The sequence below is a fragment of the Manis pentadactyla genome, chromosome 2 (genome assembly GCF_030020395.1).
Source record: "Manis pentadactyla isolate mManPen7 chromosome 2, mManPen7.hap1, whole genome shotgun sequence".
NCBI classification, from domain to species: Eukaryota; Metazoa; Chordata; class Mammalia; order Pholidota; family Manidae; genus Manis; species Manis pentadactyla.
The window spans coordinates 150968443-150984222 of NC_080020.1; the positions used below are offsets into that span (position 1 = coordinate 150968443).

The 15780-nt window shown below is 47.0% G+C and overlaps 1 protein-coding gene across 8 annotated transcripts in view; it reads left to right on the plus strand.

Annotated features, from left to right (window-relative positions):
- The window catches only part of TBC1D8 (TBC1 domain family member 8), a 130442-nt gene that overhangs the window by 73247 nt on the left and 41415 nt on the right, over window positions 1-15780 (plus strand). For all 8 annotated transcript variants that reach the window (XR_005023924.2, XR_005023925.2, XR_005023927.2 and 5 more), the window contains 5 exons: window positions 1491-1719; window positions 3906-4146; window positions 12293-12500; window positions 13816-14010; window positions 14905-15081. Coding sequence is in view for 3 of the 8 variants with exons in the window: in XM_036881409.2 (XP_036737304.2) it covers window positions 1491-1719; window positions 3906-4146; window positions 12293-12500; window positions 13816-14010; window positions 14905-15081 (1050 nt within the window). In the remaining 5 variants the exon portion in view is untranslated. The remainder of the gene's footprint in view (window positions 1-1490; window positions 1720-3905; window positions 4147-12292; window positions 12501-13815; window positions 14011-14904; window positions 15082-15780) is intronic.

Here is a 15780-nt window from a genome sequence, read left to right on the forward strand (position 1 = left end):
GGCCAAGGCTGGGTGGTGTTGGCTTGCCCTTTCCTCTGGGCAGGTCCAAAAGATCTGGAAGTTGGGGCTTTCCTACTCCTGTGCTGAACATTCGGCCACTCAGTACAGTTTTAAAGGAAGCCCTGTGCTTTGAACTGTGCCTGTAACCAGACCCTGTGTCAATGGAGGTCAGGAATCTACACGGGGGCCATTGCATCTGCAGCCAGTAGATCCTGTACTGCAGCCTTGACTGGTCGCCTGTAGAGCTTCTGAAAAATCCCCTCCATGCCTTCAGTGACCAGTCCAGAGCATTGATTATTTGTTAGATAGGCTCTTAAAAATACTCATCTTTATCAGGACTATTCTTATTAAATAAAATTTGGGAAAGAAAGAAAATCATAATGAAGGAAATGACAATTGTTTGCAATTTTACCAGCCTTCAGACTGATTTAAAAAATAGTTTGAAATTACATTTTTATTTTAATGGTGATGCTCAGGTTATTTCCTAAAATAGCTTGTACAGTGCAGGCTTTGGTAGCAATCCCTCAAAATTGTCCTAAGGGACACAGCCTTGCATGAAACATACCTGTAAGAGTAAAGAGGGAGGGAAGTGCTAATGAAAATAAATAAAAGGAGAGATATGTAAACGTATTTCAAAAATTGAGTAAGATAAGATGCCCTAGGCCCAGGAATTCTTAAACGGCTGCTCGTGTGTACAGGGGGTTCATGGGGGCGGCCACCACGATTCTGATTCATCAACGAGTTGTCAGCCCTGAGGAACAGGCCACAAGCTTAAATTCTAGGTACTTGTGCCACCCTACCCCAGTTCTAGAGGATCCTTGCTGTTCACCACAATCAGATCAGTTGTAGGCTCGGGTGCTTTTCTCTCCCCCTCCCCCCTGCCTCCCCACACACCTGCAAGCTCTGGAGGTGTTTGTAACCAGGAAGCTGGGCCCACCTGTTGCTTTCCCACTAGCAGACTAGACTATCTAGTGGTAGTGAAACGTGTCAGGTGTCACACAGCCAGGCACTTGATAACTGTGGGTTAACATTTTTGAACCTAATGAGGGGGACATTTATTAGCTTTTTTAAAGAGACTGACTTTTAACTCAAACTAGGATAGTTCTTCAGGGTTGACGCGTTGTGTTCACACACTGAGCGGGTCATTAGATCCTCATAGTCCTATAGGGTGAGCAGGGAGGTGTATTAAACAGTAACGAATTTGAGAGTGGGGCTTAGGGGTCAGTGCTTCGCCCAGAGACTCCCGGCTAGTAAGTGACCGAGTGAGAGATGGGTTTTCTGTGCCCCGGCTTTTCTCTCTCCCGCAGTGGCCTTGTTTCTGGGGGCCTGACAGACGGTGTGGTGAGCTGTTCTCATCCGTCCCGGGAGTCTGTTGAGCAGTGCAGGTCCTCAGGTGCCGTGCTCGGCCGACCTTCCCTCTCTGTCCCTCTGGCCTCCACCCCGTTGCCCCTCTTGCTCAGCGAGGGGGCCGTTATTTTTCTGTGCATCAGGCTCTGATTGCGGAGGAGACGAGCAGCAGGCTTGCGGAGCTGGAGGAGGAGCCCGAGAAGTTCCGAGAGGCGCTGGTGAAGTTCGAGGCCAGGTTCAACTTCCCAGAGGCTGAGAAGCTGGTCACCTATTACTCCTGCTGCTGCTGGAAGGGCAGGGTTCCCCGGCAGGGCTGGCTGTACCTCAGCACCAACCACCTCTGCTTCTACTCCTTCCTGCTGGGCAAGGAACGTAAGTGGGGCTCTGGCACCGGCAGCCATTTGGCCCTTTACGGGTGAGGCTGGCCCTTGGGGGCTCAGCCTGGTCCCGAGACGGGTCGCCAGCGTGAAGTTAGATGACTGAAGATCAAAGGCAGTTGTGATGGTAACAGGTGATACTTGATTAACTTCCGAATGGCTTATACCGTTTTATATAATTATATATACCTCCAGCCCAACGGGGTTTGGTTTTTTGAGAATTCATCTTTTCTTCTGCCTTTGAGATTTCTGGGTAGCTCATGTCATACAGCTACTGAAGGGTTTTTTAACTACTATAACTTTGAAAACAGTGTTATAACTGATGGCCCGGTAGTTGTAAAGGATTAGAACATGCTGCTTCCCTGAACACGCGGTGGCAGTAGGGGGGCGCGGGGGGCACTGCCGCTAAAAGCATTCCCAACCCTAAAGGTCACGACAGCTTCCAGAAGAGAAGCCGGGTACACCATTGTTCTTCAGCTGGTCCACTTGACATTGAGGCAGTGGTTCACTTTACACACATCTATTCACTGACAGTCACTGTGCTAGGCAGTGGAAGTCCAGAGTTAAAAAAAAGAGCCCCAAGTGTCAGCTGTATATTGAATTTTTAAAAAGTCATTTCCATCAAAACAAATATTGTTTCAAGTGCCCGCTCAGGGTGGTATGGATGCTGTATTTACAGACAGACAGACAGACACACACACACACAGACACACACACTCTCTCTCTCTCTCTCTTTCTCTCTCTCTCTCTCTCTCTCTCTTTCTCTCTCTTTCTCTCTCTTTTCTTTCCTGCATTTAAGTTTATATTTCAGATGGAACTGTGGGGGGTCTGCTCTTAAATCCTGCAGTGACCAGCTTCCTGCACGTGGTCAGCCTCCTCTTGCCCATGCCCCAGCCTCAGTTGTGATGCTCCAGAACATACAGTGTGTTTGCATAGCCCTACTTGCCCTTGGAACGAGCTCTGACCTAATCGGTGTGGTCCTTGTCCTTTTACCTTCTGAAATGCTTCTCCAAATTAACCCTTGTCTTTCTTTCCCTTCCCCATTCTTATGCCACTTTGGAAATTTGTGTTTATCCTTCAAAATCAGTTCAGATTCTGCAACCTCCAGTGACCTTCCCTGGTCCCCTTACGACTTGTGCCATATTCGTGTTCCATGTTGGATCCAGTCATGTTGGTGGCCGCTTACCGGTTTTCCCTATTTGAACGAGCTCCATAAGAGCAGGGCTCTTTCCCTAGGGGATACTTAGTGGGTGTAGGTAGAGTATGTGTCTGTGCTTGTGTAGAAGACCAGTGTGAAAGTACCTAGAAGTAGCTGACAAAGCTGTTCTCAAGGCTGCTGTAGAAATGTGGCCATTTAAATTATTAAAGCACTGAAAACATTATTGCAAAATAAATGGAAAGAAATGGTAGAAATAAAAACACTTAATCATCTCCTCTTATTTGGAAAGGAAAGCGAGTTATTTTCTAACACTTATCTGTCATTGTCACTAAACCTAATTTTGTTAAGATGACAACGCTTGGAAAAATGATTCCTAATATTTGATCACAGTTATTTTAAATTGTTACATATGTCCCTTCCCCACTTGCTCTGCATTAGCATGCTAGCCTCACTACCACTGCCTTGGAAAAATTTCTGAGAATAGAACACATGTTTATAAAATATACTGTGTGTACTGTATTACTTTAAAACTCCCTGTATTGTCTTCTAAGACTCTAGCAACTGTCATATGACACAGTCTAAATGTTAAGCCTGCTTCTCTAAAGCAGATCACAAATAATCCTCTTTGCACTCCCTTTTTTCTACTTTTGAAACTAGAATTTGGGTGGATTGGGAAACTGTGCATATTTAAGTTTAAATATTTAAATTTGTAGATATTTAAGTTTAAATATTCTTGAGAAGCTTTTCCCATGGCTACTTGAGCGGTGTCAAGGATGATGTCACTTGTAGGTGTGCAGTATCCGGCAACTTGGAAAGTTTTCCCAAAATCTTTAGGAGAATCATAAGACATGATTGTGCTCTAGCAAATAGCTGTTAGCAGTTCTGTGCCTCCTCTTTCCTGCTCTGGCTTAAAAGGTATTCAAACTTCAGCTTGAGAAAAGCCTTGGACTGTTGTTTGCTGATGCACTCAAGTTGGGTTCAAATTTTAAGATAAATATGCATTTGCCTTTTTTCTCTTCTAGTTAAGCTTGTAGTCCCTTGGGTGGATATCCAGAAGCTAGAAAGAACGTCCAATGTCTTTCTGACGGATACCATCCGGATCACCACGCAGAATAAGGAACGTGACTTCTCCATGTTCCTGAACCTCCACGAGGTGTTCAAGATCATGGAGCAGCTGGCCGACGTGACTCTCCGAAGGCTGCTGGATAATGAGGGCTTTGACCTGGACCCAGATCTGCAAGAGCCAAGCCAGATTACCAAGAGGTAAGAGCTTCCTGTCCCTGGTGTCCCTCACCTGTGCAGGGGAACATGGCTTGTGCACCATCTTCATTTACATGTGCTGTGTTTGTCTCCATTGAACTAGACTTAAATTCCCTAGTGGCAAAATCCAAATTTTCCTATGCTGTTAATCTTGACAGTGATATGATTGGTGGTGATTATTATTTATTTCCTTTATGCAGTTAGACTTCAATTTCTGGGTCGAATTCTCTTTTTTTTCTCCAGATATTTCAAAACTGATTTTCACAAAAATACTTCTTGAAAATGTAATATGGATAGCTTCATGATAGAATTCCATTCAGCAGTGTGTTTTACTAGTGACTATTAAGAAATTTTGTGTTTTCATATTAAATTACTTAGTGGAATAAGTTTTCAAGGCAGCGGGGTGTATTTTTGGTACCAATTTGCCATTGGAAATAGGCCTTCCTAATAGTGTAAGTCAACATTCTTTATTATTAGTTTGCCCTAAATTGACACTAGTCTCAGAGACTTGAGGCAGTTGCTTGAATTATTTGTCACTTTAAAGAAGTTCACCATATGGTCTAAAATTGAAACTGTGGTGTTTGAGTGTGGCTGTGATTTCTGACTTGGTGGTTCAAACTGGGTAGCTGCACAGGCGAACCATTCAAAGGCTTCCTTTGAAAAACAAGTCCCCTGTGCAGGGCTGGCCTGGCTGGATGTTTCTGGTGTAGTTACAGAATCACCACTGCTATTTAAATACTAGTAAATACTAGTAGTCATTAAAAAAAGAATTTTTTTGTTGTCGTGGTAAAATACACATAACATAAAAGGTACCATCTTCACCATATTTAAGTGTACAGCTTAGTGGCATTAAGGGCATTCACATCATTGTGCAACCGTCACCCCATCCAGTTCTGGGACTCTTGTCTTGCAAAACTGAAACTCTGTACACATTGAATAACAACCCTCTGCTCCTCCTGCCTTCCCAGCCCTTGGCAACCAGCCTTTGACTTTCTGTCTCTATGAATCTGATTATGCTAGGTCCCTTGTGTAAGTGGAATCATACGGTATCTGTCCTCTCTGCCTGGCTTATTTTACTTAGCATAATGTCCTCAGGATGCATCCATGTTGTAGCAGAATTTCTGTCCTTTCTAAGGCTGGATAATACTCCCTTACAAGGATAGACCACGTTTTGCTTACCTGTCTTCTGCTGATGGACACTGAGTTGTTTCTTCCTTTGGGCTACTGTGAATAATGCTGCTCTGAACATGGGGGTGCAAATATGTGTTTGTATCTTGTTTTCACTTCTCTTGGGTATATGCCCAGAAGTGGAATTGTGAGACCATGTGGTATTTCTATGTCATTCTACGTCTAGTCATTTAAAAATATTAGTATTTGTAACATTTTATGTTGTAACATTCCTATTATTGCTTAAACATGTGTGCTGTTTCTCTGAATGTCTGGGAGAGCATGTGTCTTTTTCTTCAGTAGTCTCTGAACAGCATTGTGTTTAGAATTCAGAAAGATATCAAAGACCCTTCCTGCTGTGTGCATTTTAAGTAAATCACATATAGTCACAAATAAAGCAAAGGTCAAAATCAAATGTTCTGATTTTTTGGTAAAGTGCCAGTGAATTTCATTTGGTTTTGCATCATCTCTGATAACCTGACAATTCCATGGTGACATGGGAGGGTACTCCTTTCCTGCTGTTCTTCTGTCACTCTACTAAGAATGTCCAGGGTTGCTCTGTGTAGTTTATTCAACTTTCTCTGTCTTTCTGATTCTAGCTCAGAGGTGACATCTCTTGGCGGCCCTGCCTTGTGCTCTCCTTTGCTTTTCAGCCTTGAGCTCCTCTGTGTACCTCCCAACCCCAGGTTTCCCTTTACTGTCTCTGGCTCTGTCTTAGGGGCAGAGAAGACAAGCCAGTTCAGTGGGAACCGCACTCTCCCATCTTTCCTCAAACATCTCTGTAATGTTTTGGTATCTGAGTCCTTTTAGTCCAGCTTACAAAGATGTGTTAAAAATGAAGGATCGAGTGTCAAGTATATGAATTGTTAAAGAGCTTGTATAAATCACCAATTAAAGATTTTACCTGTTTCACTGAGTTTGCACACACGTATGAAAGTGTGTGAATCACAGCCACCAGGCTGCAGAGTGGGAGGCCAGCTAATAGCCTTGTGTGTTCTGGTCAGCCCCTTGGGTGCTGGGACTTCAGGTGATTCCCCACAAGTGTCCTTGTGTTCCTTCATGGCAACACTCCCAGACATGGCATTCTGGTTTGGGGTAGAAGTGGGGAAAGAAGAGGAAAACCACAGGTCTGTAGCATTTAAGGTGAAATCATTCTCCAGCAGCATGGGCAGCCCCCATTCACGTTCCAGAGGTGAATTCCACAAGGCTGCTCCTTCTCTGCTTGCTAAGAGGAAATGACAGGAGGGCCCAGTGGTGGCTGATGGTCGGTGGAGTCCTGGCCACGGCGTGTTTTGCTGGCCACTGCACTTCAGTGACTTCCCCACAAAGCAGAAGGCGAGCCACTGCCTACCCATTGCTCGCTGCTTCTCATTTGTCGCTCTCTCTCCTGGAGATGTGGGCCTGTGGACATAAACAGGTAATGACTCAGGCCCCTTGACACCCTGCCAAGAGAGCCCAGGTTTGAAAGTTTAGGAAAACAGTCTCTTCATGCTGAGGGCAGTCCAAAGTGCTGGAATGCTCCTCAGGTTCCCTGTTGTTGATACTTTTTCCCTTCCCTTTCCGATAACGGCTTTAGGAAGGTGCCTCTGGGGTCATGAGCTTGTCCAGCCATCTGATGAGAGCTTGGGTTATGGTGCTATGTGTGCTCCCTCCTGGGGCTCAGGGACCCTGAGCAGAGCAAGGCTGTACCCCTCATGGGAGTGGCAAGGCTGGGGGGCTGTGGGCACAATGGGATCCAGTCAGACAAGTTAGAGCTGGCAGGACTTGGGCGTCCTCTGCCACCTCTCTCTTCACAGATGGGCCCGAACCAGGGACTCTCCACTGGGTGGGGCAGAGAATCTGGGAGGGCCGGTGCCTACAGGGGCGAGGGGGCTTCAGGAGAGGGTGTGGGAAGGCGGGGAATATGTTCATCGATCCTGCAATTGACAAACAAAATACCATTCTGCACTCATGAATGATGGTTAGAGAAAAGCGTAGTCAGCTGTTTTCAGGGAGAGACTGGAGAGGTGATGGGCTTCACTTAATTGAAATTAATGTCTTCATTAAAATCTGTACTGACTGGCTGAAAAATGCAGGAAGAAAACTCAATTAATGCCACCTAGTCTATGGAAACTGCCACAATGTAAGCTCTTTCTGCCAGTGTCTAAAGGTGGGCAGTGGCCGCCAAGGGGCTGATGTCCTCAGTGAGAAACGCTCATTCCCCATCGCCCAGCTAGTTCTTAACTTTCCAGTCTGGTTTCAGAGCCTCCGCGGCCTTTGCCCAGATTATTACTTTCCTGCTGTTCGGCCGTGTCCCTGCTAAGATGCCCAGGCTTGCTCGGCATAACTCATTCAACTTCCTGTCCTGATCCCAGCTCAGTGTCGGTGTCTCTTGGGGGCTCATGAGCCCCGAGCAGCCCCCACCTTCCAAGGGAAGGCCCACATCCCCAGGCCTCCAGCTGCTCCATGGTCACTGGGGTCCCAAAGGGTGGCTCTGTCTGGGGCCGGAGGGAGAAGAGGATCAAAGCAGAACCTTTTCTTGAGAGTGAAGAAGCCTTACAGATGCTCGGTGTTACTGAGAGCCTGGTCTGTTGGGCTCTGTGGACGGATTTCCAGAGGAACTGTGGGTGCTTGCGGGAACCAGCTGAATCCACCGTCACAAGGCCACCTGTTGTGGGAGGGCTGGGAAACCTTGCATCTCCCTGCCCCCTCGCCCCCAGGCCCTGGAGTCCTGAGCTGTGTGTGCTCTGTATAAGGTGCCACGTGGTGACACCATCCTTCCATTTCCTTTGCGCTCCTGGGGGTGATGGGGCAAAGATGCTTTGAGTAAACCCACATTGAGAAATGCAGTGTTTTACATGCAGACTTGGGCTTTGAGGAGAAGCACACTTGTCTGCCTTTTGCCTTCTGTCTAGGTTGCTGGTTTGTGGTATTTCCCAGCATTTTAAACGCATTCAGCATGCATCCCTGGGTGGGCACATGACTAAGAGCCTCAGGAAATCTCTGTGTTTGCCTATGAGGCAAACTGGCTGCAGAGGGCCAAGTGATCCCAGAGGGGCCGGCGGGCGGCTCGAGGCTCCCTGCCTTGGGTACACATGGGAAGTCTTCACACCTTGAGCCCACCTGCCCCAGCCTGTTGCACATCCTGAATCTGGGGGAGCATTCAACCTGGGAGCAGCTTTAATCCTGCTGACCCACAGTAGGTTTGTGTGTGGGGAACATGTGTCATGTGGAGGGGGAGTTAGTGTGTAAGACCTGACACAAGTCTCCCCCAAAGCATTCTAAAAGGTTGAGCAGGGAAGAGAGGGGGGAACCTATTCTTGATACATTTTTACCTGCCCTAGGGGAGAGAAGTCCAGCTCTAGGCTTGCAGAGAAACAAAAGAACTACTTACCCCTTAGTTTCTTGGGTCTTAGTAATTAAATACAATTTTTAAAATGTGTGCATATAGTCTAGAGTTTTCTGAATGGTCATCATGTATGATTGTCCATGTTAATTTATCTTCAACAACACAACTGAGGTTTATAGCTCCATGTTCTGATCAGTCCACACTTACTGTCCACCTGGCTACAGGTTCATGACACGGAGTGTATCAGGATGGGGTGGTTTGTGGCAGCGTCCCCTACCTTCTCAGCTTAGCTCCCCTTGGAGCCATTGCTTTGGCCTGTGCATCCCAGCATGTGGACGGCAGGTACCGCAGACTACGGGGCAGCTGGTCTGGTCTCCGTCTTCATAGGATGCCTCGGCCGTGGTGTGCAGGCCTGAGATCCGCTATTGCTTTCTGAGTTAGATTATGACCCATGTCAGATGTTTGTCACCATGGAGGAAAAGTGGAGACACTGGTAATTCTTGGAAGGCCTCAAAGGCAAGTCATGACCAGTGGGCTTTGTTTTTGGTGCTTTTCAGAAAAAGAAGTTGATATACTTAGCATGAAAACTGTAGCCTGTTTCCCTAAGCTTCCCCCACAGATCTGCTACAACAGCCCTAAGAGATGGGGTGCTCTTACTCTGCGCTTCATGGAGGGCTGTGCTTCTCATCTCTCAAGTCATCCTGTCTTCCTCTTAGTTAAGTGAGAAAGTCCAATGTCATATATATAACACACACAGTTAGAGGTTGAAATGGAAGAGAGCTTTCCTGCTGCCTTCTTTTCAGTGACTTGGGGTCACCAGTCTCTGGCTACTGCCTGCATGAGGGACAGGTGTCTGCAGTCAGATCGAGGAGAGCCCAGCAAGGAGAATGGAGACTGTGAGTTGTATCCACAGGCTGTGCAGAAGCCACAGAGTAGGGGGTTGGACTCAGCTGTTGGCTGAGGCAGCCAGAGCACCAAATAGAAAGAAAATTGCTTTTAATCTGTCTCAGAAAACTGGACACCTTATTCTTAATTCGAAGGGCTAGGCAAAATGTAAGTATAAATATAAGTCCTGCCACCCTCCCCTGCAGCCCAGCCAAGCTGCTGTATCCGTGGCACTTGCCACATGGTCACCTTGGCCTCAGCCATCCCCCACGGGACTGGGATGTGCTTGCAGGAGGGAGAAGACAACAGCAAGTTCAGTGCTGGCAGGAGCCACATTTGTAGGAAGCATTGGCTTTACTTTCACCAAAGCCAGTGTGGCCAGCAAATGCTGGGGACAGGATATACGTCTCCAGTGTCACTGTGTTGGACGTAGGTCCATTTCAGGGGCCCAGGGTACCTGGCAGGGCCTTGCCTTCCATTCTTGCAGCACCAGGGCTTCCAGAGTATTCACAGTGCCTCCCTGTGTTCTCCAAGCTCCTTTCTGGAGAAGCTCAGGCTCCTTTGGAAGCAGCCTTCATGTTTTTCAGGTATTTAAGGAACCGCGGCTCTGGCCTGCAGGAACTGGACCTGTCTTGATGTGTAGAATTTGTGTCATTTTTCCCTGTGCCCAGGTGACTTTCTGGATATGCATGTGTCTTCTCTTTGTGAGAGTTTGATAATAAATTCCATGGACTGCTCAAGCTCTGTGTGATGCTTCCACAGAAGACATGTGTGTGACAGTGTGGGGTGAGGGCTGGGTTAGACATGAGAGCTAGTGAGGAAGGGGCGTCTGAGTGGAAGTTGGCCCTGCTGTGTGAGATTGAGTCTCAGGGGCTCCATGACCACATCATGTCTCAGAGATCACCTGGGCTGCAGTGCACAGTTTAGTATCTTGCATTTATGCAACATTTAAAAAGTTAAACGTCTCCTAAAACAGCTTAATTATTAAAAGCAAGCTAATCACATGTGGTCAGGTAGAAAATTTAAGCAGAACAAAAGTGAAAAGTGGAAATCCTACTATATAGATACAATTACTATTAATGTTATAGGGAAAGTTTTACACATCCCTTTCTACAAGTTTTGTTAAACTTATATAATGGGATCATACTATAGATGCCATTTCCAACCTGCTTTTCCTCTCCTACAATATTGTGGACATCATTTTATATTTGCAGGGATACCTTGAAGCAGAAAGGTTAGGTATTATTTCCATTTTACAGGTGTCAAAGGAGATCTTCCAGGCCTCATCCAGGGTCACACAAAAAAGCTGTTAAAAAATTTATATCTGTCCCTGGCATATAGTAAGTATCCCTTACAAGAAAGCCCAGAGTTCATATTTCTGACTTTAAACAAAGTGCTAATTCTGTCAGATAAATTTAAGGAACTCTTATGTAATATGACAAGGAAGTTTTTATCTCTGTATGTCGGAATTTCCCCTTTACTAGAATTTTGGGGTATGACTTAAATTCATTGGTATTTCAAACACTGATTGCCTCCTTGCTTTGCTGGGTTTTAGAGCCAAGAACCAGGATGGAGTGTCCCCTGGGGTAGCATCTTTCCCCAGCTCACCACTGTTCTCTCCCTTCCCTACTGATGGGACATCTCTCCAGTGATACTTTACCTGGATTCTTTTTGTTTGTTTGTTTACAGATAATAATAGCTAATGTTTATCAAGTACTTACTATATGCCAGGGACAGATAGAAATTTTTTAACAGCTTTTTTTGAGATATAATTCATACAGTTCGATTAATTCATACATACCCTGTTAAATTGTGTCACTCACCAGTCTTTAGTAAATTCTCAGGGCTGTGTAGCCATCACTAGAATCAATTTTGGAGCATTCTCATCACCCCAGAAGAAATCCTGTGCTCATGAGGTCGCTCCCCATTCCTCCGCCTTCCCCCAGTCCTAGGCAAGCACTAGTCTGTTTTCTGTCTTTTCAAATTTGCTGATTCTGGGAATTTCATATACATGGAATCAGGCAATTTGTGGATTCTGTGTCTGGGTTCCTTCACTTGGCATGAGCTTTCCAAGGTCCATCCATGTTGTAGCAGGTGTCAGTCCTTCATTCCTTTTTATGGGTGAATAATATTCCATTGCTTGGATAGATCACATTTTGTTTATCCATTTTTCAGTTGGTGGACCTTTGGGTTATTTCCAGTGTTCGACTATTATGAATAATAATACTATGAACATTCATTCATGTACAAGTTTTTGTGTGGACATGTGTTTTCAGTCCTCTTGGGTATATACCAGGGGTGGAATTACTGTGTCATATGTTAGGTAACCCCATGTTTAACCTTTTGAGGGAACAGCCAGTCTGTTTTCCAAAGTGGCTCCGTTGTTTCACATTCCCACAGGCAGTGAATTCCCAGGGGTTTCCATTGCTCCACATCCTGCCAGCACTTGTCGTTACCTGACCTTTTGAAACTAGATTCTTATACAGTGGTTCTGTGGTAATTTACAGTGTTAACTCAAACCAGGAAGGAATGTTTATTTTGGTCTGAGTCTGTTGTATTGCTTCTGTGCAGAGGCAACCCCGTCCACTCTTGAGTACCTGGTCCAGAGGTTGGCTGTGAACTAGGTGACTTGTGCAGGAGCCTGAGGGCCACAGCACCTTCTTGCCTTCAAATTGAGCTGTGCCTGTAGGTACAGGGTCTTTTCCTTTGTGACCAGGTGTGTTCATTCACTGTTTCTGCCTCTTTTTTTCCCTCTCCCTCCTTTGCCAGGGACCTGGAAGCCAGAGCACAGAACGAGTTCTTCCGGGCTTTCTTCAGGCTGCCGAGGCGAGAGAAGCTGCATGCAGTCGTTGACTGTTCCCTGTGGACACCGTTCAGTCGCTGCCACACTGCTGGGCGGATGTTCACCTCTGACAGTTACATTTGCTTTGCCAGCAAAGAGGACAGCTGCTGCAATGTCATCCTTCCGCTCCAAGAGGTAGCCACCACCCTGGCTGGGCTCCTGAGCCTGTCTGTCTTTGAGCCCTTGGTTGCTGTGAGATGACTTGGCCGGGAAGGGGGGAGTACCATGTTTTTTTCTGTGGTTGTTACGGCAACCTTAAATTTGCAAAGATGCGGAGGGTGAGAATGGGATTCTAACCTTGGCATTATTGATAAAGCTGTTATTTAAAAGTGCATACTTAGCAATTACAGCTTTTCCAACAGCTCTTAGGGATGAAGTCTCTCTCTTTACCCACAAAAAGGGGACAGAAAAAAGGCAACCTACAAAAAGTATCACCTTCTGAAAAACATGTCAAATTACTTGGCTCTTATACCCTCCTGGAACTTCAGTTGAGAATGTACAGAATGCTTCCTTTAATACGCGCCAGGTCCCTTCCTACTATAAAATTCTGTAATTCTCTTCTTGGAAATGGACAGCAGCCTGAGTCTACTTCTGGACCTTATGAGCTCAGTCCTTTGGTTTCAGGGCATGCCCGCCGTAACAGAGCCCGCAGGTCCACGACAACACCTCCAGGCCCCTGCTGCTGTAGCAGGTGGAGAGAGCACTGTTCTTTGGGGGAAAAACCCAGTATTTTCATTCATGTGATCTCCCACCTCCTTGTCATTTTTCTGCAGTAGATGTCTTCATTTTATATTCTCACTGAAGAGCAAAGTAAGAAAGTAAGAGTTGTCTTACTTATTGTCATTTTTATTGTGGTAACATAAACATAGTATAACATTTACCATTTTAACCATTTTTAAGTGTCCTAGTTCAGTGGGACCAAGTACATTCATGTTCCTGTGCAACCATCCTGGAACTTTTTCTACTTCCCAATCTGAAACTCTGTGCCCATCAAACACCAGCTCCCCATTTCTCCCTCCCCCCAGTGCCTGGCAGCCACTGTTCTACTTTCTGTTTCTGTCAATTTGACTACACTAGATCCCTCAAGTACACGGAATCAATGGTAGTTGCCCTTTTGTGTCTGGCTTATTTCACTTAACATAATGTCTTCAGCTTCACCACTGTTGTAGCAGGTGTCAGAATTCCCATCCTTTTCAAGGCTGGGTACTATTCCATTGCACATGTAGACCACCTTTTGTTCATCCACTCACCTCCTGGTGGACCACTTGGGTCACTTCCACCTCTTGGCTGCTGTGAATGTGCTTCCTTCTATACTTTCAGACCTTTATTCCAGTGCCTTGTTGCAGTTATTTGGTTTTGCCTCTATCTCAGGGTATTTCCTGAATGTGTAATAACACACCTGCCTCCCTTCTCTCTTGCTGCACTTTGTGTGTGTAACTGTTTGCAACAGGTGGTGAGCATCGAGAAGATGGAGGACACAAGCCTGCTGCCAAACCCCATCATTGTCAGCATCAGGAGCAAGATGGCCTTCCAGTTCATCGAGCTCAAGGACAGAGACAGCCTGGTGGAGGGTCTGCTTGCGAGGCTGAAGCAGGTGCACGCCGACCACCCTGTGCACTACAACACCTCACGAGATGAGGACATGGTATGGGCCTCAGAAGAGTTGAAAGTCCCCTTTTTCACCCCACAAAAGGCAGTGCACACAATGATGATCCACTTGGGTACAAGAAAAATAGGTTAGAGATGAGTGGGCCTGTGTATTGGACTGCGGTATCATTTCTGTAAGATACGCTGGGGGTCTAGAGTGGGTGCTGCACAGAGGACATGATGGAGAGTCACCTCACAGGTTGGAGGGGCTGTGGGGTATCCTGTTTACAGGTTTGAGGGGTTATGGGGTACACTGACCCCCACAGAGGTTAGTGGGCTGATGGGTGCCCTCTCCATGGGTCAGGCATTGATGGGGTATACCCACCCCCTCAGAGGGTTGTAGGGTTTGACAGGGAATCAACCCACAGGATCACAGATACCCTCTCCCCAGGTTAACAGCTTCAGTGCCCCCCAACCCTGTGTTTGGAGGGGATGATGTCACCTGGGGCTGAAAGAGAAGTTCCACTGTCTGGAAGTGGGGGCAGCTGTAGAAATAGCTCCTGCGCTGCTGGGCCTCGGTTTCTGCTCTTCCCAGGTGTCCTGCCTCTCCTGACCTCTTTCCACCCCATCATGATAGGGAGGAAAGGAGGTAAAGTCTCCGCACCCTTGAGTTGCTTTCCTGAGCCAAGCTGGTTGTCCTCAGTTCTGCAGGTACAGGAGAAGCGGTGCCCTTCTGGCCCCAGCTTGGCCCCAGACTCCGTGTGCTGCCTCACTGGGAAGGAGTGTGGATCACATTCCTTCCTGAGGGGCAAATCCGCTTTTCCCTTAACTCATAAAGAGACAAGCATGGTTAAGTTTGTGATGTGCACACCTCCAAGGGCAAAACAAAGACCATCCTTGTAATTAAGGCGATGACTTTCTTCTCTCTGTCTCACATTTTGTTTCTACACAGACTTCCCCCGTGTTTCATTCAACAAGCATGTGTAGTGACCACAAGTTTGGGGATCTGGAAATGGTGTCTTCTCCAAATAGCGGGGAAAGTGGAACAGAGAAGATCCCATGGCTGTCCCCTGCGGCCCTGATCACCGGCTGCCGGTGGTCAGCCAGCCAGAGCCCGGATGCCAGCATGGTGGGTCGCTGGGTGCTGGCTGAGGGGCCCCCGTGGTCTCCCAGGGGGCACCTGCCCAGGAGGGCCCAGGAGAGTTGGTGCAGTGCAGGCTGCCAGGGCTCCTGTCCAACTCTCATGGGCACCACACAGAGGGTCAGCTGTGCTGGCTGCCCAGCTCGGCTGGGGACATCAAGGGTGCAGCCCCGCAGTGAGGCCGCTGCTCCCCCACCTGCCCTGTAAGGGGTTCTCTCCTGGGGACCCGGGGCCATCAGCACCGTCCCTGCTGGGTTCTTCCAGCTGCAGAGGGTGTCGGGGGTGGGGATGGCTCCCTCCTGGGACAAAAAGTGTCTGTCTTCCAGTTTTACGGGACTAAATATATTTCTATCCTATTTACTTACACTTTTCCTCCTCATAGGGAGAATCTGAGGGAAATTTCAGGTACAGTAGGGTAAATAGTTGTACTTTGAGATGGTGCAGTGGCAGGAGGGAAGCTGTGCTGTGACCAGGGTAACCAGGGTGGCAGTGAGCCTCACCCCAGGCTGCATCTTGGTCACTTAATGGACTGTTGAATCAATTGTTTGCTTTATTAACGCACCTTCTCATATGCTTCACCCAGAGATGCTCAATGAACTCTTGTTGACTAAACATGCAGGAATAGTGAGTATGTAAGCTTCCCCCATTACTGGAGAATATAGATAATTAAATGCCTTGTTTAAAGGC